Source organism: Euleptes europaea, chromosome 8 (assembly GCF_029931775.1).
Source record: "Euleptes europaea isolate rEulEur1 chromosome 8, rEulEur1.hap1, whole genome shotgun sequence".
In the NCBI taxonomy this organism is placed as follows: Eukaryota; Metazoa; Chordata; class Lepidosauria; order Squamata; family Sphaerodactylidae; genus Euleptes; species Euleptes europaea.
Window position 1 is genome coordinate 62900218 of NC_079319.1, and position 21258 is coordinate 62921475.

A 21258-nucleotide genomic window follows, 5' to 3' on the forward strand; every position below is an offset into this window, starting at 1 on the left:
AGACTTGAACACACAGGTGGGTAGGAAAAATGGCCCCTTACCTTTTCTACAGGGAGAAGCGTTTGCAGCAGACGAATTGTGAAAAGCGAAACACTAATGAACACCATTCTGTGGTGCATTATAAGAGGATCTGCTGCCCCTGAGCCGGCATTACTTTGGTGGTAAGAAATGGTTTCACCCAATGAATCTAGGACTCTAAGCAGCTTTTCTTTCTGCCAATAGAGAGGAAATGGCCAATTAGTACTCTTTAGCAAAATACAAGAAAGCCAAGAACACAAACAGTTATTGTGTTTTTCTGATGTTTCAAGAATAGATAGTAATTTCTGGCCTGTTTTTCAAATTTATCTCAATTTATAATCTATTGTTTGCTTTTAACACATGCATCTCCTCTAAGTTTTTTAATTCATTCGAAACAAGACTCCTTAATGTCAATTATATTACATCCATCAATTAGTTCTTCTTCTCTAATGTCCACATTTTCATGCCCTTTTTCTTTGCCATGCTTTGAAAATAACCTGTTAACTTGTTGTTCTTCCATCATATGCTCTTACATATGCACTTATCAATCGTTACTGAAGGTATTCTCATTTATCATCCTGGTTAATCAAAATCATAATTCATCTAATCATTAAGTGTATAATATCTTCGTATACCTGCAGCATTATTTCTTATATTCATTTTCATGTGCCTCTTTTATTGAATAATAAACCTACACATTAATCCCTACATAACTCACAATTAATTCACATGAAACCATGAAACATGAAACAAGCCAAGCATTAATTATAAAACACAAATTTATGTGCTAACAGATCAAAACAGAGACATTCATTAACGGGAGATTCTCAATCAAAACTTTAGCTCATAAATCCCCAAAAAGATGAACTGCCAATCCTCAATCTTATAAACTTCAACCTTCCAATTAATTCATTTCTTGATCAAATGCAACGTTATAGAAGCCACAAAACTTGTCCCTTGAGCTCCAGAATTTTACTTCCAGTTACATATGAAAAGTTCCAAACAGAGAAAGTGCCAATGGCCCTGCTCATTCAGGTAAAAGAAATTCCAAATGTATTAGAATTATCTGTGATTAGTACAAGGCAGTAGGAAAAGAAGGATCCAACATGAGATGGATCGACTCAATCAAGGAAGCCACAGCCTTCAGTTTGCAAGACCTGAGCAAGGCTGTTAATGATAGGATGTTTCGGAGGTCATTAATTCATAGAATCGCCGTAAGTCGCAAAGGACTTGATGGCATCTAACACACGCACAGATCCAATTAGCTCAAATGTACCTTACATGATAATTGTCTTGATAACCCAAACTGCAAATCTTCTGAAATAACAAGGACAACCAAGAAGAAAACACACTTTGCTCCAAGGATGGCTCTAAGGATATCCTTAGCATCCACCTACCATGTGCACCAAAGGCTCAGCCTCTGGCCACTCTGATGAAATTTATAGAGGAAAGAAAGCCCTCCAAAGCAGCACTGTGCACCTGATAATGGAGTCCTCCCTTCCCCACTCCCCAGGGAAAAGGTTCCATCTCCTTTGTGGAGAGTATCAGCAGGGCTTCTGCCACCTTGATGGAAGTTTGAGATGGCAACCACTTCAGCCCTCAGGACTACTGTCCTAACAACCAAATATTTTATCCATTTTAACATGATTTCCCATTCTAAATTCTTGACAAGAGATGAGGTAGAAATTTTAATAGATTATCCTTTTTTTTTTTACAAAAGCAAATTTTTAGACAACTTTAACTTAGAACACTTTAACTTAGAACACTCACAAGTTCTAGCCCGAAGAGACTATTTTCTTCCCAAACATCTTCTGACACAGCATCCACAATAAGCAGCAGGTCTTCAGCAAGCAACTCAAGAACTTGCAGGATCATTCTCTTGCTACCTAGGAATTCACATGTGAAGGTTAGAGAACTTAATTTCCTTGCTACAAAGTGTTTAAAAGATAGGAATTTAAAACAAGAATGAGTGGAATTCTGAACAATCATTTTCTTGAGTTTTATGCTAGTTCATAGAATCATAGAGTTGGAAGGGACCACCAGGGTCATCTAGCCCAACCCCCTGCACAATGCAGGAAATTCACAACTACCTCCCCCACACACTCCCAGTGCCCAGAAGATGGCCAAGATGCCCTCCCTCTCATGAACTGCCTAAGGTCATAGAATCAGCACTGCTGACAGATGGCCATCTAGCCTCTGCTTAAAAACCTCCAGGAAGGGAGAGTTTACCCCCTCCCAAGGAAGCCAGTTCCACTGAGGAACTGCTCTAACTGTTAGAAAATTCTTCCTAATGTCTAGATGGAAACTCTTCTGATTTAATTTTAACCCGTTGGTTCTGGGGCAACAGAAAACAACTTGGCACCCTCCTCTACATGACAGCCCTTCAAGTACTTGAACATGGTTATCATATTCCCTCTCAGTCTTCTCCTTTCTGGCTAAACATACCCAGCTCCTTCAACCTTTCCTCATAGGACTTGGTCTCCAGAACCTTCACCATCTTTGTTGCCCTCCTCTGGACACGTTCCAGCTTATCTACATCTTTCTTAAATTGTGGTGCCCAAAACTGAACACAATACTCTAGGTGAGGTCTAACCAGAGCAGACCTCGCCTAAAGTAGCTGCTCAGTATCTAATCCCACTTACTCTTAGTAACCTATAAAATCTTTGAACTATTCATTATTTTTCTTGCCAAAGGGAACACTTTGATAACTCATGAATGGACAGATCCACAGCCACTCCAAGTATCAAAAGAATCCCTCCAGTTCAGTTCTCCCCTCCTTTGACAGTATTCCAGGCAACATGGCAGCTATTTAATGTCGATTTATGTCAGCCAACCAACCAACCAAGAGATGTTTCATGCTGGCAGCTGACATAGGCTCAGTATCACCCACGCACCTTTCTAAGAAACTGCACCTTTCTTTGGCTCCACCCAACAAAAAACCTCTTACACGCTCCATTTCAGCTTGCCAATGGAAATCTCTCCTATTGGCCTTGACAGCTAAATGGGAAAAAAAGGATTCTGAATCTCTTCTGAGCTACAAAACAAATGGCAGCTAGTTGCATTTTTTTCCTTTAAGATGGCAGCTTGGTCTGCTCTGTATAAGCAGCTGCCTGTGGCTGTACACAAGGGTGGTAGCTGCCAAAAGCCACAGGATGGGCAGCTGTTCATTTCCAAAATGCTGTACACAGATGTTACAGCCAGATAACATATAATTCTGGCATTTCCTCCTTGGCTCTTTGTTGCCCATCCTTTCAGGATTTTTGTTAATGGATTCCCAGACAGTCTTTTCCATGAGACCAACAAACTCCATTCGTTTCTCTAAGACAAAGACACTTGGCTTCCTAACATTCACTGGGGTCACATCTGCTCATATTTTGCCTATCCCAGTTTCATACATCTCCTCAGAACATTTTAAAAGTTTCATTACAAAAATGCTCGGGGTAGGGGGTGGGTGGGGTGGATCTCCTAATGGTACAGAACTCCCGGACTAGCACAAGCAAGAAAAATGATTCTGCTCTTTCCGTTACCGATTCTTAGAAGAGGTACAGCACATTCCAAGACAGCCACACAGAACTGAGGAAAACTAAGCTGTTGGAATTGTAATTCCAAAGAGTGTTCATTTTCCAATTCTTGCAGGTCCATATAGCCCACATCTAAAGGTGAATACACTCTGGAGTTGGCGTTTGCATGAGCACTGCTTCCACTACAGAAAGGAAACAACAGCAGCATTAGTATACAAAATGCACCCAACTGCTCGCAGATAGAAGTGACCCAGTTGCCTTGAAAGCGTGGCTTGACAAATCTTTGGGGAAAAGGACAGTAGAATTTGTCAGGTGCCCATCATAGTTCCCCCTTTCTTGATCCCCTTCCTCAACAATGACCCACAGTAAAACCTTCCCACAACACAGTGAAGGATTTCTGCAAGAAGTGACTAGTGCAAAAAGCCCACAACACTTCTGATCATATGGCACATCATCGATGAGCATGATAAAATTAAGCAAAGGCATAACAACAATGACATGGCCTTCAGCTAAAGGAGCTGCTACCAAGATCTGGGGCGGGAGGGATGAACACTACTGAATACTACACTAACAGGATGAGGCTTTGACCTACTGCATGCCAAATAGGGGTGTGCACCAATTTTTAATTTGGGGGGTATTTTTCGGATTCGGGTTTAATAGACCCGGAAATTTTCAAAAAATCCGGAAAAAGCCAAATACGTATTTTGACTTTTCCCTGAAAATGGGAAATTTTCAGGTTAATAAACCTGAGCCCGAAAAATACACAATGTAGAGCTGAAGGCTGGTCTTGGAGCGAGCCCAACATTCAGTTCTGTGTCCCCACTGCAGCTGAACTCCACATGGAGTTCAACTGCGGAAGGGACCCAGCCAGCAGGTAAGTGAGAGGCAGGGAAGGAGAGGGTTTAAAAAATGGCAGTGGGGCAAAGCAGCCCCAAATAACGCTGAATAAATTCGGCATTATTCGAGATCCGCTTTTTCGGCTCTCTTTTATTCCCACCTTTTTAAAAATAGGTTTAACACACACACACCGAAAAATACCGAAAATATATTTTTTTGGGGGGCGGAGATTGGTTTGGCTTTAGCCGAATGCACGCCCCTAATGCCAAGCCTGATTCAGTAACATTCAGATCTTCACCTCATGAGCAAAAGGTTGATGTATTAAGGCACCAGAAATTGTTGATTCCATCTGCTTGGTAACTTTTTAGACATTGACCAAGATCTGAGGTACACATGTATACATCTTCAGGTAACCCATTGCAGTATTTTTTTTTCTGCTTTAGCACCTATGAAAAGCCTCTAACAGCCCTCTCTCAGTGCTGCAGGCCATGCGGCCATTCCACTCACACTTCCCTTCCAGCAATACATGGATTTTCCTTGAGGCAGCCGAGGGGAACAACAAAGTCATGAGATTCATGTACCCTCACACAGAGCGTTGTGTGAACACAATTATAAGCATAGCATTTTCATGTTTGCAAACCACACAAAAAGGAGAGAACGCGCCATGCTTCTGTTTGCATGTAAAAATCTGTATAGCAGAATAAGCCTGATGCCTGCGAGGGATTGATGGAATGGGGTAAGGGTTTAAGCATACTTTCAAAGATGCTAGCATTTTCCTGTATAAAATTATTAGTATAACCTATGCAGGCCACAGAATACAAAACGTGGCCTCAGGTGATGCAGGCAGTCTGTGCCTGGCTTACAGATACCCCCCCCTTAACCAAGACTATCCAAATTAAATTAATTTCCAACTCTATAAGAAATACTGAGTATCAGCTGCCTCACCTGGACGATACTGCGTCCCTGTCTTGACCATCACCCCTGGGACGCTGACCCGTACGCCCTATCACAGATGGTCGAGGACTGCTACTTCCAGGAGACGGATTCTGAGATTGAGAGAACTGTCTGGCTTCTTGAGAGTACGACATTGAGGAATTCTGGGAAACCGTACCTTGCACAACCAACATATTATCAATCAAACTTGTGTCACAAGCATATAGCTTATTTTCTGTAAAAATACCTCCTGAAAAGCTACTTCAGCAAAAAATACCTGTTATGTAACCCATCACTCATCAATAAAATCAAAGTTAAAGCCACATCACAACGATATTTCTAATTTAGCCCATCTTTCTCCCCAGTGGGGTCTAAAGAGGCTTACGTCGTTCCCTTCTCCTCCCTTTAAAAAGCAGACCACTGAGGGAAAATAAGCTAACTTGAAGAAAATGGCAGCAGATCTGCATAATGGAACCACACCAGAGTGGGAAAACAATGAGACCACTCTCCAAGCTGTAAAAAACCCAGGTCAAAAACAGTTAACAGATGGAGAAGTTTTAGCCAACCTCCTTATAATTCGAAGGAATGGTGGCAAAACTTCCCAAAGGCAGCAAATCAATTTTTAAGCTATTAGCAGATGTGTAATTTGAACTAGGTCAGACTTCTTCTGGAGGGTTTACAGTTGGCACATAAGCCTAAACTGATAAAACCATCCAGGACCTGAGCATTCAGGGTGATTAAACCCCATAAAAATAGGCTGAATTACCACCAGCCACGTTTGCTGAAATCACTACTAGCAGCACTCTCCTCTTATCTGAAATAAGTTCCAGTTTGTTCACTCTCAGCTGCTCCATCACTGCCTCTATACTGATGACTTCCTCCCCTCAAAAGCTTTCCTCAAAAGTCTTACCATTTGTTTGGCGCCATAGAATAAAAACATGAATTAGCACAAAGGCTCAGCTCTCCCACTCAACCTCAGTTCTTAGCTTGCTAGGTTCCTTCCCACTTTAAAAATAGGAAAACAAGGCAAAATGGGTGTTAACAAGTGATAAGCCTTAATGAGTTTTACAATGCACTTTGGGCAATATTTGGTTTCACTGAGCTTTTCAGAGTTTCTTCTATACCCAGGATGAGTGATAATGCTAGAAAGTGTGGTCGAATCTATACAACTGGGTGCAAATAGCACTCACACTACAACACTATAATAACTTTGTAAGTGAGCCGAGAACAGGACAGATTACCAGTGCTCTATTCCTACCACCACCACCATCATCATGGCCAGTGCAACTGCATGCCAGCACTAGATGGACAGGTCTTCTCTTATGGCCCTAGGGATGTTATACTGTATGTACACACTTTAGACCAGGAGTGTCAAACATAAGGCCCCCAGGCCAGATTCAGCCCCTCGGGAGCCCTTGTCCGGCCCACCAGCCAGCCGAGGCAGCCACCCCTCCCCACTCTCAATCTGGGCTGGCGAGGCGTGGCCTGGCCCAACCAAGAGAGCCAGGGTGGTGTAGTGGTTAAGAGCGGTGGAGTCTGATCAGGAGAACCGGGTTTGATTCCCCACTCCTCCACATGAGTGGCGGAGGCTAATCTGGTGAACTGGATTTGTTTCCCCACTCCTACACATGAAGCCAGCTGGGTGACCTTGGGCTAGTCACACTCAGCCCCACCTACCTCACAGGGTGTCTGTTGTGGGGAGGGGAAGGGAAGGTGATCGTAAGCCGGTTTGAGTCTCCCTTAAGTGGTAGAGAAAGTCGGCATATAAAAACCAACTCTTCTTCTTCAAGTGACATTTATGTCATATCTGGCCTTTGTAACAACTGAGTTTGACACCCAGCCTTAGACTACTTTTGTCCCTGATGTAAAGCAGACCAGCCAACACCACCATTTGACTTGAATTAAAATCTCATGGTTGTACCCTGACATTGTGTTATCACAGCAGAAGAACAGAAGGCATGCAGAGGCTAAATCTTGAGCACTTCCAGCTTCTCCCTTTACCTTCCCTCCACATGGGAAAAGGTCACATGGGCTAGACTCCACTGAATGTCAAACTTATCCACTCCCATATGGTTTCACTAGAGAAAGCCAGGCCCCTGTGCTGTTTTTAGCCTTTTTAGGAAAAAGACAGGGGATGAAGTCTTTTGCTCATCCATTGTTGTTTTTTAATTGGGTTCCGACTTGCAAAATTCAGTGGGAGCGAAATGGTTAATCCCCCACTCCCAATCCCCATGCAACCCCTATCCAAATCAGGGACCCATGTAGATGTAAGCCATCTTAAAGGTCTCCCAATGTCTCATCTGTCTTGAGCCTACACCGGCTCCTTCAGGAAGGAAAAACTAACAAACAATTGGTTGATTGCTAAGGAAGTTTATCTTTACTTTTATACAAACCGGTTTCACTTGAGACAAAACTTGGATCTCTATGAAAGTTAAGTCTGTTCCTTAAGAAGACACACAACTGCTGCAGACATGATAAAGCCTGTAAGGCCAAACGGTACTGTCCATCTCTTCCAAAGGCCAGTGTTAGGAGAGAGAGAAGATTCTGAAGGAAATAAAAAACGCCTAATTATGATAAATGGCCAAAATGCATTTCCGCTTAAGTGGCTGCGGTGATTCTGTGGAAAGAGATAAAGGACCATCTAATTCATTGTAAGCTGCTGTGTTATGAACTCAGCTTGTTGACCACTTCGTGGGATTCATAGCTGCTGGTGTTATCTCTAAGCCTCTCACCAAGGCCTCCTGTAATTAGGGGAAGAAAACTTGTTGATAGCCTTGATATAATTATGCATGAAGGCTATATTAAATTAAGAATTATGTGAGTGAATAACCACCATGCCTGTTCATTTGAACAGTTAATTCATTTATTTACATTATATATAGTCTGCCTTTCTTACTGGAACTCAGGCCAGATTACACAAGTCAGTCAGTACAATCAACAGGATGGGATACCCAATAAAATAATGCAATAGGATTTGGGTTGCAGAACCAACCAGAAGTCCAAAGACTGATCTGAAGCAAAGCACAACATATAAATAAATAAAAGGATGCAAAACATAACATATAAATAAGCAAAGCATAATATATAAGCAAAGCATAATATATAAATAAAATATTGTAAAATGACACAATAGGATCCAACCCATAGCAAACTATACACAGTCGTACAGACCAGTCCCTAACGATTTATTCAAGTAATTTTTATGATGCCAATTGCTTGCATAGAAAAGCCCTCTTGAATAATTCACTTTTGCCTAGTTTGTGGGAAACCAGGAAAGAAGGAGCTTGCCTGACCACAATGGAGAAGGCACGTGTATGGTAACTGTTGACTTTGCCCATTTGCAAGTTGGTACTTGCGGAAGGCCCTGCTCAGATGAGCAAAGATGCCATGGTGGAGCAAAGGGGAACAGATGGTCTGGCAGATATGAGGGTGCAAAGCCATGAAGGGCTCTGCATGTAACAGTCAATACATTAAACTGAGACTGGTAACCGGTGGGCAGCCAGTTGAGTGACTGTAGAATGGGAATAGTTCGCATGCTCCAGCTGGCTCCCAATAATAGCCAAGCTGCAGGATTCTGCACCGAATGCAGTTTCCAGATTGATTTTGAGGGGAGACCAATGTATAGTGCATTACAGTAGTGTAGTGGCATGTATCCAGGTGACCAAATCAGCCTTCTCAAGGCACGGGGCCATTTTTTGAGCTAGGCTATGATGGAAGAAAGACTCTTTTGCAACTGCATTAACTTGCTCCTCCAGCAATAACGTTGGACCCAGTATAACCCCAAGGCTTCTAACTGAGTCAGCAAGGGGCAGCTGATCTCCATCAAAAGCGAGGAGCACAATGTCCTTCAAGATCTCCGCCTTCCCAACCAACATTGCCACTGTCTTCTCAGGGTTGAGCTTCAGTTTGTTCGCTCTTAGCCAATTTACCACAGCAGCCAGGCAGCGATTTAGGACCTAAACCACATCACTAGGATATATAGAGCTGGGTATCATCCACATATTGATGACAACCAACCCCAAAGCTATGAATGATTCGCCCTAAGGACTTTAGAAGAGCCCCATGGCGCAGAGTGGTAAGCTGCAGTACTGCAGTCCAAGCTCTGCTCACAACCTGAGCTCTATCCCAATGGAAGTTGGTTTCAGGTAGCCGGCTCAAGGTTGACTCAGCCTTCCATCCTTCCGAGGTCGGTAAAATGAGGACCCAGCTTGCTGGGGGTAAAGGGAAGATGACTGGGGAATGCACTGGCAAACTACCCGTAAACAAAGTCTGCCTAGTAAACGTCGGGATGTGACATCACCCCATGGGTCAGGAATGACCCGGTGCTTGCACAGGGGACCTTTACCTAAGGGCTTTACATAGAGATTGGAAAGCATGGGGGATAGAATTGCGCCTCGTGAAACTCCACAGGATAGGTCCCAAAGTAGCTGTCACAGCGTGAGCGTAACAAGGATTATACATGAATCCAGTTATCCTGTTTTCTCTGCTGCTCTTCCAAGGCAATGGCTGCATGTGGCTATACCAAACATGCACAAACATACCTCTCACAACTCATGACTTCGTTAACTACCCTGACAACAAGCATGGACAGAAAATTAGGAAGCTGATACTGTACCAGAATGCCTGGTAGTTTTGCCATGCTGCACATGGTCATGTCCCTGTAATTGCATAGGATTCCTGAACAGTCGTCTTTTAGCCATGAAAACTATGGAGTATTATTCTTCATAAGACACCTTTTGGGTTATTCTTCATAAGACACACGCTATAAAAAGCTAATGTCGTGAAATAGTTAATGTATCTAACTTGGAGGGGAGATCTGGGTTTATAAAGCTTGCTTTGAGCCACTGAGCCACTCACCCAAACCAACCTCACAAGCTGTTATGAGGACAGCATGCAACTCCTTAGTAGGATATAAATGTAATTAGCAAATTATGAGATACATTTTTTAAAAGATCAAATAGACTGAAATGTGTTATATCCACTTAGTTAGCCAGAATGATTATTTTCAGGTGAGTTGCAGTTACCTAGGCAAAGATTTTTGTCTCATTAATATTTTTTCAGATCATATTAAGTAGTGAAATAATTTCCACAGGGTAAAATTGACAAAGCCCAAAACATTGACATGAAATCCATCTAAATTCCTAATGTCGTGAAAGATTTTAGCTAAAAGCGCTTCTAACCTGAACAATCTTTGGACGCTGAAGGAAGATCTCTGCAGGGAAGTCTTGCATGATAACGTCTTGCAGTAGCTCACATGTGCTCCATATTAATCTGGGGTTATTGCTTCTCAGTGAACTAAAAAGAAACATTCTCATCAGTGGCAGAGACTTTAATTTTGCTTGGCTTAAGTGCAGTGTTCAGACTTAATTTAATGGGGAGGGGGAAGAGACCAAGAGCATTGATCAGAAAGACTGTCAAAACAGTCAGGACATTTTACAGAGGACCAACGGAGAGCAGAACAGCTCTGATGACACCCGAAGGAAGAAGATGCGAGCTCCTACCAACTGTCAGTCTCTGGCACGCTATTTTCCCCTCCCACGCCTAATGAATTTTATTGGGAAAGGGCTGGGTTCCCAGCAGCTACTAGGCCACCAGTCAAGCCAGTGAATGAGAACAGGCTACCTTGTACTTTGCTCCTTCTGCAACCAGAGGACAACAGACAGTAACCCCAGAGTTATCCCTTAAAGGGGTTATTCATTCAGAAACTGTTTATGCAAGGGCAAAAATGTTCAACAGGGCTGCAATCTACTTTAAATACCTATAAAGGTTTAGTACGTACAACAAATTTAGATTGGCTTGTTTTTCAGGACCGACTAAACACACAGTAGGTTTTCTGTACCTTTCATTTGATGACAGGACGTGCCTATCTGTTGTTGTCAGTAGTATCCAAGGAAACGTAGAAAATTTCAAACACTTCACTCCGTGTTTCACTGGAGAAAGAGAAAAACCATTTGTTTTTGTTGCGCGTCGTTAAGCACAACATAGAGAAAATAAACATTCATTTGCTGATTGTGACAAATGTTGCTCCTGCAACAAACAGATACGCTAGTGATCAGATCTCAATCTTCCATGAACTTTTTCACTAGTGAGCATCCTTAAATTTCTAACCATGACAAGACTTGATTTCCAAGATTGCTTACATATTGTTTTTTCTGAGCAGGGAAAATGAAAGATGCTGGATATGTAATATACAAATAGATAGCCTTCGTGTGCGTTCCTGGGGGAAGGAAGCTTCATAGGAGCTGGCGTGCCTGTTTAACCTGGGATAATGGGCACTTACACCATCCCGGATGGCACCAGGGAGCTGCAGAGCTGTGCCGGTGGTGCACTTTTTCGGCGGCACAGCTGCGCTTTTTGCAATGGGGCATTTCCTCTTTTTTTCCCATTTTTATTTTTTGTTAAATTCTTTTATTTTCTCCACGGATGGCCAGCCTTTGAGGCAGCTGAGCCACTTCCGGCCTGCCGCAGATCTAACCCTTCCCCAGGAATGGGCTGCCAGACATTAAGTGAGTAGCATCAGAAATGTTCATCTAATAGTTTTGCAATAAAGTTAGTCTTTAAATTATTCCACGGGATAATTTGACAGAGATTAAATAAAGCGCTTCCCTTTGATTGGTCAGGGTTCCAATACTGTTGAAAGGTGAAACTGCCGACCTAAAACTCAAAGCGGTCCTTAGTACTAGAAGTCTGCTGCCAAAGAAGAGGCTAGCTGAAACTCATGTAATATTCAGCCTTCACCTTTTCCTCTTCCTACTAGTCCCTTTTGACTCCAGTTCCTCATGTCCCTACCCAACATAGTTGCTCCACCTACCCATCCTTCTGTTATTCCATCTCAGTTGCCTGCCTTTCACCCACCTTTCAGCCTCTTTACCCCTAAGCCTCCTGGCTCTTAGCTTAGCTTCACTCCCTCCCACTGTCTTTTTGAGTCATCAGCCAGCCTTATCATGCAGCACTTATCCCCTACAGATGTGTCCCTGTATCCCTTACCCAGGCTGTCACAAACCCGCCCTGAGTCCATGTGTTCTTACATGCCTGTCATATGCTCGCAGGCATGTAAAGTGTGTTTCCTCTTCGTGGTGCGACCACCCCAAGTTAAAATCCAGCCTCCCGTGTTACCAGTGCCTTGGGGGACCCCAGCTGCCTCTGAGCAAGTACAAAGAACAAAGCTTTGCAGTTACTTCACCCCACCCCAAATGCATGCATGTGAGCGCCAGCAAATGAACTAAGGTATCCGGGGGAGGAGTTGAAAACACAGTCTGCTTTCTTAAACAGTAAAGACTTTATTACTATAGGTTAAGCTAGAGCACAGACATGGAAAACAGCTATCAAGCCTAGTGGTTACAGATCTAAGGAAAAGATCATAAAACATAAGCCTAAGCTAAGTTAAGAGCCCCATGGCGCAGAGTGGTAAGCTGCAGAACTGCAGTCAAAAGCTCTGCTCATGACCTGAGTTCGATCCCAACGGAAGTTGGTTTCAGGTAGTTGGCTCAAGGTTGACTCAGCCTTCCATCCTTCCGAGGTCAAATGAGTACACAGCTTGCTGGGGGTAACGGGGAGATGACTGGGGAAGGAACTGGCAAACCACCCCATAAACAAAGTCTGCCTAGTAAACGTCGGGATGTGACGTCACCCCATGGGTCAGGAATGACCCGGTGCTTGCACAGGGGACCTTTACCTTTTTAAGCTAAGTTACAATGCAGAACAGTTACGTTTGACAACCTCGCCAAGCTGGCATGGAACAAATGCACCTTCAGACCTGCAGAAGAATCTGGCTCCTGGTGTACAGTCGCAACATTTGGGCAAAGCATTTGAACAAAGAACGGATGATTCACCCTTTTAAACCTCCCCCAATCCGGATTTAGGGGACTTGCTCCACATGAGAATATACACCCCCAACTCACGTATCACACATCTCCATACCCATATCATGTTTTATAACTGTTATCCATCCTGTCTCTCTGGCAGATGAGCAAATTGATATCTCCCAGTGAAAACCCATCTCCTGCTCTCCCTGACCTCTTGGTGCATTTTATTGCTCTCTTCCCTAAGAAAATAAACGGCTGTCAGGATCTCAGGAACTCCCCAATGCATTTCAAAGCATCTTTTTAAAAAAATCTCTGAACCACACCAGACAACCAATACCTTTCCTTTTCATCACCTAAGTAATAGCCCCGATCTCAAATGTTAATAAACATTCCATCTCATCCAACCAGCTCAGCCAACAAACGTTAAAAGATTTCATTACCACAAGTGTGATACAATACAAAGAGATTTTTGCCTGGAAGTCTACTTTTTATTCTAGGCAGATTTTTAGGCAGCAATGAATGTGTCACTTTTCAATCATGCTAAGTAACATGGATACAGTAACAAAAATGCTGTTAATCATATACTGACTTATAGAACAGGCATTACTATAACCTACCTGAAAACTGTTTTGGTGGTGTTTCTTGCAAAGCACTTCTTCCTTTATGAAAATAGCCAGCTTGAGGCTCTTGGGGAAATACTTAAAAATTAAAGGAGGAAAAGAGAGTAAGCACATCATGCCCTGTATTTGATACACAATGGCTAGCTTAGACCTAAACAGCCAAGAGTAGATTGCCTAGAGGGTCCTCGGAGGTGTGCACTCCCTTCTCCTGCAGCGTTTAGGCTTCCATTTCTCCCCACACCATCAATTAGCTACTTTTGATTAATTTTTTTATTTCCCCCCCCCTCAAATATATTGTACAAGTGGGGGGTCTGCAAGGACTTGCATGGAGCGTCTCATTTCCCCCTTGCCCACTATTTCCCCCTTCCTTTCAGTAAAAGCCCCCTTTTAACTGCTTCCCTCTCCTTCCCACCCACCAGCCAACCTACCTTTATTTGCTCCCCTGTCCCTAGCTTTCCCTCCCCCGGCAGCCTCGACCCAGGAAAACGATGCCCCCAGGCATGCAGCACTGGGTACCTGGGCCAGCCGCCACCCTCCGTCTTCAGCTATGGTTGTCATTTACTTCATTTACAGGCTTTTGTCCACAATGGAGACTAAAAGCAGCTTACATCATTCTCTTCTCCTCCATTGTATTCTCACAATAAACCTGTAAGGGGAGGCTGAGAATGTGTACCTGGCCCAAAGTCACCCAGGGCACTTGCACGGCAGAGTGGTGGTGCGAATCTGGGTCTCCCAGATCCTAGTCTGAAACTCTAACCATGGCAGTATGCTAGCTTCCACGGGGTGGTTGCTGTTGAACAGCAGAAAGTAGCGGAGCCTGGCCTGGCCTTGAAAAATCCTTCCTTAAAGCCCAAAACAGCCCTGGAAAGGGTTCTGCCCCCTCCCTTTTACTGACAGAAACCAAGACTTAATGGCTGGTGATACTGTTACCTAGCAACAGCCATTGAGGACATTTGTTTCTTAAAGCTACAGGTGCTTCTTCTAATATTTGGGAAAATTAACCCCCCACAAATGGGTTTTTGTTTTGTTTTTTTAGATTTCAGATTTTTCCAAACCTGAGACTTTTTCAGGTTTGCAGAAATATCTGTCTTGCTTGTTCCTGTCCCCAGTCTCCGGATTTGAATATCCATACCTTTGGGCATGTTGAGAATTAAATACATTGATGCTGCTTTTTTGTATAGCTTCTATTGCATAACTTCTATTGTTTTAACTGTTGGTTGTAAACAACCTCAACAATATTTTGACAGAGTGAGAGGATTAAAACAATATGCAACCTGAGTAAGCCTGGGTTTTGTCAGAAAATTTCTATTTAACATGGGCTGCAAATAATTTTCTTAGATGAACATGCTCATTTAGGAGTTTAAAATATAAACACAATTAACAAAGGTGCAATATCTGGCTTGACTAAACTGGGCAGTTTCCAACAAGATGCCTGGACTACTGATACTCTTGTTATATAGACAATTACGATTTACCAGCAGTAGCCATGCGGAGCAAAGGCTGATCTTGATCCGGCATTGCCTGGTAATCAGAACGGATGTCGGAAGGCAGCTGGAATAGTCCATCCAGAATCCCATCAATCACCGCCTGCAGATTTGGGTCCACGTTTTGACGAAGTTCAGAGAAGAACTCCACTGCCCCAATCCCAACCAATTGCTGCACAGCAGATGGGTACTAAATTGCAAAGACAGTACGGGCTTAAAATTAGTGCTGATATGAATAGATTAAAGATCAGAGCTTTTAGAACAATATAAACAACAAATGTTCAAGCAACTATGCTTTCACACTTATAAACAATGTGGTCTGCTTCTGCAGATTTCAAGATTTTATTTTTTAAACTGAGTAGGAGCGATCTTGTTATATTTGAAGACTAAGTGTCTTGTGAATGCACAGGGACCCATCCCCCAGGTAGGGACCCATTCCCCATGTGAAACCAGAATAACCTTCAAGTTATTTCACTGTCTGGGTTCCACAGTATATTGGCTGCAGTACGTTCAAAGCTGTGCAGAACATATAACTCCTAGCAGGGACCCATGAGAATTACAGGGGTCCTGTCTCCCATCCCCAGCTTACCCCCCCACACACACACACAGGCCAGGCTGATGCTGAGGCTACCATTCCTCCCTTCACAGGCAAAATGACAGGGAATGGAAATATCACTCACCTGCCCTCCCATTTTCCTACAGCAAACTAACAAGAAGGGGAAATCTCACTCCCTCTGCTGATTCTAGCCCCTCTATACTTGCCTACTGTTCAGTGCTCCCCCCCCCCGTCTGCCCACACTGGGAGCCAGCATGGTGTAGTGGTTAAGAGCGGTGGCTTAGAGCGGTGAAGTCTGATCTGGAGAACCGGGTTTGATTCCCCATTCCTCCACATGAGCGGTGGAGACTAATCTGGTGAGCTGGATTTGTTTCCCCACTCCTAGACATGAAGCCATCTGGGTGACCTTGGGCTAGTCACAGCTCTATTAGAGCTCTCTCAGCCACACCTACCTCACTTGGTGTCTGTTGTGGGGAAGGGAAGGTGATTGTAAGCCGGCTTGATTCTCCCTTAAGTGGTAGAGAAAGTTGGCATATAAAAACCAACTCTTCTTTTTCATTCTCCTCTTTGCTGCTCTGAGGCGAGCAGTGGGGGGGGGGGCTTCTGCCCTCTCCCTCTTGCCTGCAGTGGCACATCTCCCTATCTGGTGAAGCAGCAGCTCCTCCCTCCTTCATCATCTCCCACATGCAAGGAGGAGGATGGATGCCACAAAGTAAGGAAAGGAGAGTTGTTGCAGCAGTAATTCCCCTCCACTTTCATATTTTTCTGCAAAATTGATGGAGGTACCCTAAGTTTGAAGAAAAATACCCCTCCTCTCTACACCGCCCCTAACTGCATATTTAAGCATCTGCTGATGGGGCCATGCTGCAAATTAGATTTAATGATTTTTAAGGTAGGCGGGGATGTTAAGATGTTTGTTATCTTTAATTAAACACCTCTCGGGTACAAGTACCACCACAGAAATCCATACCTTTACTAAGATGCTCACTAAATTAAGTACTTCTTCCTTCATTGGTACTACAGGAAAGTTGAACCATTCCAAAAGACTCAGAAATAGCAGCTTTTCTTGAACCAAGTCAGTATATGCAATCAAATTATGATCTAATTTACATAAAATATTCTTCAGAGCTCGTTCCCGAATCTCAGCCACCTGATGTCCTGTTCATAAAGCAAAATAAAAATGGAAAACACTTTAAAGTAACATTATAGCTTCCCCCCCCCCACATCAAGTCATACCTGACTTATGGCAACCCTGTAGGGTTTTGAAGGCAGGAGACTTTGAAAGTAGCTTGCCACTGCCTGCCGTGGCCAGTGGTAATCTGCTTGGTATGCCGAAGGTCCCAGGTTCAATCCCTGGCATCTCCAGTTACAGGGAGTAGGCATGTAGGTGATGGGACAGACCTCTTCCTGAGACCCTGGAGAGCCGCTGCCTGTCTGAGTAGACAATACTGACTTTGATGGACCAATGGATCTGATTCAGTACAAGGCAGCTTCACATGCCTCCGCATCACGACCCTGTTATTCTTTGGAGGTCTCCCACCCAAATACTAGGTGGGGTCAGGGTTGAGATTGTGTGACTGGCCCAAGGTTACCCAGCAAGCTTCCATGACATAAATTGGGATTTGAACCTGGGTTTCCCAGGTCCAAAACCTTAACCCCTACACCATGCAGGCTCTCAGGTCCCTATATCTTCATATAAACAGGAAGTTCAGCACTGAAAGAAAATTCTTGGGGACATATGTAATCTACCATCTATTGAAGAGCCAGCATGGTATAGTGATTGAGAGTGAAAGACTCTAATCTGGAGAACCGGGTTTGATTTCCCACTCCTCCACATGAGCGGCAGACTCTAATCTGGTGAACCGGGTTGGTTTCCCCACTCCTACACATGAAGCCAGCTGGGTGACCTTGGGCTAGTCACAGTTCTCTCCAAACTCTCTCAGCCCCACCTACCTCACAAGGTGTCTGTTGTGGGGAGAGGAAGGGAAGGAGATTGTAAGCAAGTTTGAGTCTCTTTAAAAGGTCGAGAAAATCATCAACTCTTCTTCTTAAGCCTAAATGTGGGGTAGTGATACTATTTGGTTCACTGATCAAATTGACCATTTATGTTGACTTCCTTGGCATGACTGCAGAGAGGCATATCTCCATTCCATTGGTCTGGTCACAGGTGTACTATTTTCACACTCCTTCACACATCCAACCTTCTGTTCTTTAACTAATAAGCAGTAACTTACTTAGTTATGAAATGTGGCCGCTTAAGGCAGTCTAACCTAAAAAATGAGGGCGCTTTTTGGAACACAGCAACAAAACAGAGATCTGAAAACAGCCAATGGGCACCAAGGATTCACCCCCACTTCCAATACTATGGAGATCTTTCATGTATCTTAGTCTTCCTCTAACCTAATCAAATGATGGAGAAGCTGAATGGAATCTTACTTAGAAGAAGTATACTCTTGTTTTTTCAATAAACAAGAAAAGGAGGGGGGAACCCAACCTGAAAAACCAAAAACTGGTTACCCAAAGGTTGGAGAAAGGTAAAGGGTAGAGAAAGGTAAAATGATGTTATGGAGGAATATGTTTAGTTTAAGGCACTTATATCAAAGTTAAAAACATTTAAAATGATAAAACAAAGAACAATAGCAACTGGTAAGGTTGATAAACATAAACCGCATACCATACGCGTTTCGGCCAACAGGCCTTCGTCAGTGGTCAGATAAAAAGCTATATAATGCACACACAAACAATGTATCACAGTATATAAACAAAATTATAAAAGCCCAGGTAGGTATGTAAGGTGTATAAGAAATTTCTAGATGAAGTATCTGCAAGTTGTTCTGCTCTGGGCTATATTAGTCTCCCATACAGAGTGTGCATGCGAATATCATCCTGGTAAATTACCACCCAGTTCTCTCCGCAGACTCAATTAGAAATGCACTGGACTCCATTTATTCTGCAGTAACCATGTATTCCATTTTAATGGATGTTTGGAAATGTAGTGAATCCACGTAAGAACATGCTTCTATAACTTCAGGAAGATTGGACGTTTGTAAGCTTTGATTATATTTGTGGACACAGTATACTGTCATTCCTGCAGGCTGATCAATCAGAATAGTTTGCAGGTTCTTTTGTTTGCATGTTTTACCCACCAGAGCACACAGACCTGGAGGGAGGAAACAAGTCTGAGAGTGAGATAAGAAACAGCAGTTTGGGCTTATGGAACAGAAAAAGAAGCAGACAAAGATGTACAATATTAAAAGTAGTACCTTAGGATCATGCTTGGAAAAGTTGAAGGCAGCAGGAAAAGAGGAAGACCCAACAAGAGATGGATTGACTCCATAAAGGAAGCCACGGCCCTCAGTTTGCAAGATCTGAGCAAGGCTGTTAAGGATAGGTCACTTTGGAAGACACCGATTCATAGGGTCGCCATGAGTCGGAAGCGACTTGACGGCACTTAACACACACATCTTAAGATTCAGTCTCTTAGGGAATCGGATGAGGGTAATGAACCTACAGCCTTGCAGTACCTCTGCTGTACCTCAATATTTGTTCATGTTTGGACATGTTCATGGAGGATAAGGTCCTCCATGAGCTACTAGTCAAAATGAATACTAGTCATGATGCATACCTATTATGTCTAGTATCAGAGGATCATGCCTATTATTTTAGGCCCGGTGGACCTTAGGCAGATCATGAGAGGGAGGGCATCTTGGCCATCTTCTGGGCATGGAGTAGGGGTCACTGGGGATGTGGGGGGGGAGGAAGTTGTGAATTTGTTGCATTGTGCAGGAGTGTAGATGACCCTGGTGGTCCCTTCCAACTTTATGATTCTATGAACACAAGCAGGATGCTGCTGCAGTTGTCTTGTTTGCGGACTTCCTAGAGGCACCTGGTTGGCCACTGTCGAAACAGACTGCTGGACTTGAAGGGCCTTGGTCTGATCCAGCACCGCTTTTCTTATGCTCTTATGTAAATATGGTGAGGATTTTTACTTTAAGACTAAAAACTTCCAGTGCTTTGGAAACCACCCCTGAGTAGCACTGCCTTTGGACTTTTCATTGCTCGGGAAGGAGAGGAGGACTGAACAACCCTAAGTATGCTTGCTAGGGAGCAAGCCCCATTCAACAAAATAGGACTGTACTTCTAAGTCAACATGCTTAGGATCACACCGTTTACCAATTCAGCATTACCAAAGGAATATAAATTGAACACATGAATACATGGAGCTGCCTTATACTGAATCGGACCCTTGGTCCATCAAGGTCAGTGTTGTCTACTCAGACCGGCAGCGGCTCTCCAGGGTCTCAAGCAGGGGTCTTTCACATCACCTACTTGCCTGGTCCCTTGAACTGGAGATGCCAGGGATTGAACCTGGGACCTTCTGCATGCCAAGCAGATGCTCTGCCACTGAGCCACAGCCCCTCCCCATTCACTTTTGGGGGAAGAGAGTTCATCTTGCTCATTCAGGAACTACTTAAGAAACACAATTACTACGGGTGCTTTCAGACCTGCTGGATAATCCACTTTCAATGCACTTTGCAGCTGGGTTTTACTGTGTGAAGCGGCAAAATCCACTTGCAAACAGTTGGTACAGTGCATTGAAAGTGGATTATTCAGCATGTCCGAAAGCGCCCTTAGTAATTGTGTTTCTTAAGCAGTTCCTGAATGAGTAAGGGCGCTTTCAGACATGCTGAATAATCCACTTTCAATGCACTGTACCAACTGTTTGCAAGTGGACTTTGCCGCTCCACACAGTAAAACCCAGCTGCAAAGTGCATTGAAAGCGGATTGAAAGTGCATTATCCAGCAGGTCTGTAAGCGCCCTCAGGCGAAACGAATCAAGCTCTCCAAACACCTGCCGAAAATAATAAATAACCCAAACTGGGGTCATTTGGGAAATCTCACTCCAAAAGGAAAACCCAATAATAAGCCATAATAAAGTTCTGTATTAATTGCTGAAACGGGTGACACTTTCATAAGCGCTTCAAGGAGCTGGGGAGCAAGGAAGGGGGGGGAAGAAATCTCAGCCTCGGAAGAATGCGTGTCTGAAAGTGACACGCAGCAGGCCGTCCACACGTGAAACGGGAGATGCGTGGCTTTGGCCAAAGGACCCTGGTGAGCCCGAACCAACCGAGCCGACGGCCGCCCTGCCAGGGGCTCAGCCGCCCAAGCAAGGGGCGGGCGGACGGACGGAGAATCAGACACTTACGCAGTTTTCGGATCAGCGGCGCCAAGGACGCCTGCGTGCCCGCAGAGCTCGCCATCGCCCCGCGTCCCAGCCCGGTTCAACCGCCGCGCCGTTGCGCCGCGGCAAGCCCGCGAGGGCCGAGCGGGAGGAAACACCGCGAGAGCTCGGCAGGCGAAGGGCTTCTGGGAGCTGTAGTTTTCTCGCGAGCGCCCGCTTTCTCAATGACTCGCCGGGTGTTCCGGACGGCGGAAACGGAAACGCCTGGTCTGGAGTCTCGCGACGTCGGGACTGGCGCCTGC

General features: G+C 44.1%; 1 protein-coding gene across 1 annotated transcript in view; it reads right to left on the bottom strand.

The window, feature by feature from the left end:
• RTTN (rotatin) overlaps positions 1–21035 on the bottom strand; it is a 105078-nt gene extending 84043 nt beyond the window's left edge. The window contains exons 1-11 of the mRNA XM_056854945.1: positions 20981–21035; positions 16745–16932; positions 15210–15408; positions 13732–13812; positions 11149–11239; positions 10490–10604; positions 7703–7853; positions 5322–5487; positions 3546–3721; positions 1789–1904; positions 42–212 (exon numbers count right to left, since the gene is read on the bottom strand). Of these exons, the coding sequence (XP_056710923.1) occupies positions 42–212; positions 1789–1904; positions 3546–3721; positions 5322–5487; positions 7703–7853; positions 10490–10604; positions 11149–11239; positions 13732–13812; positions 15210–15408; positions 16745–16932; positions 20981–21035 (1509 nt within the window). The remainder of the gene's footprint in view (positions 1–41; positions 213–1788; positions 1905–3545; positions 3722–5321; positions 5488–7702; positions 7854–10489; positions 10605–11148; positions 11240–13731; positions 13813–15209; positions 15409–16744; positions 16933–20980) is intronic.
• Positions 21036–21258: the final 223 nt, after the last annotated feature.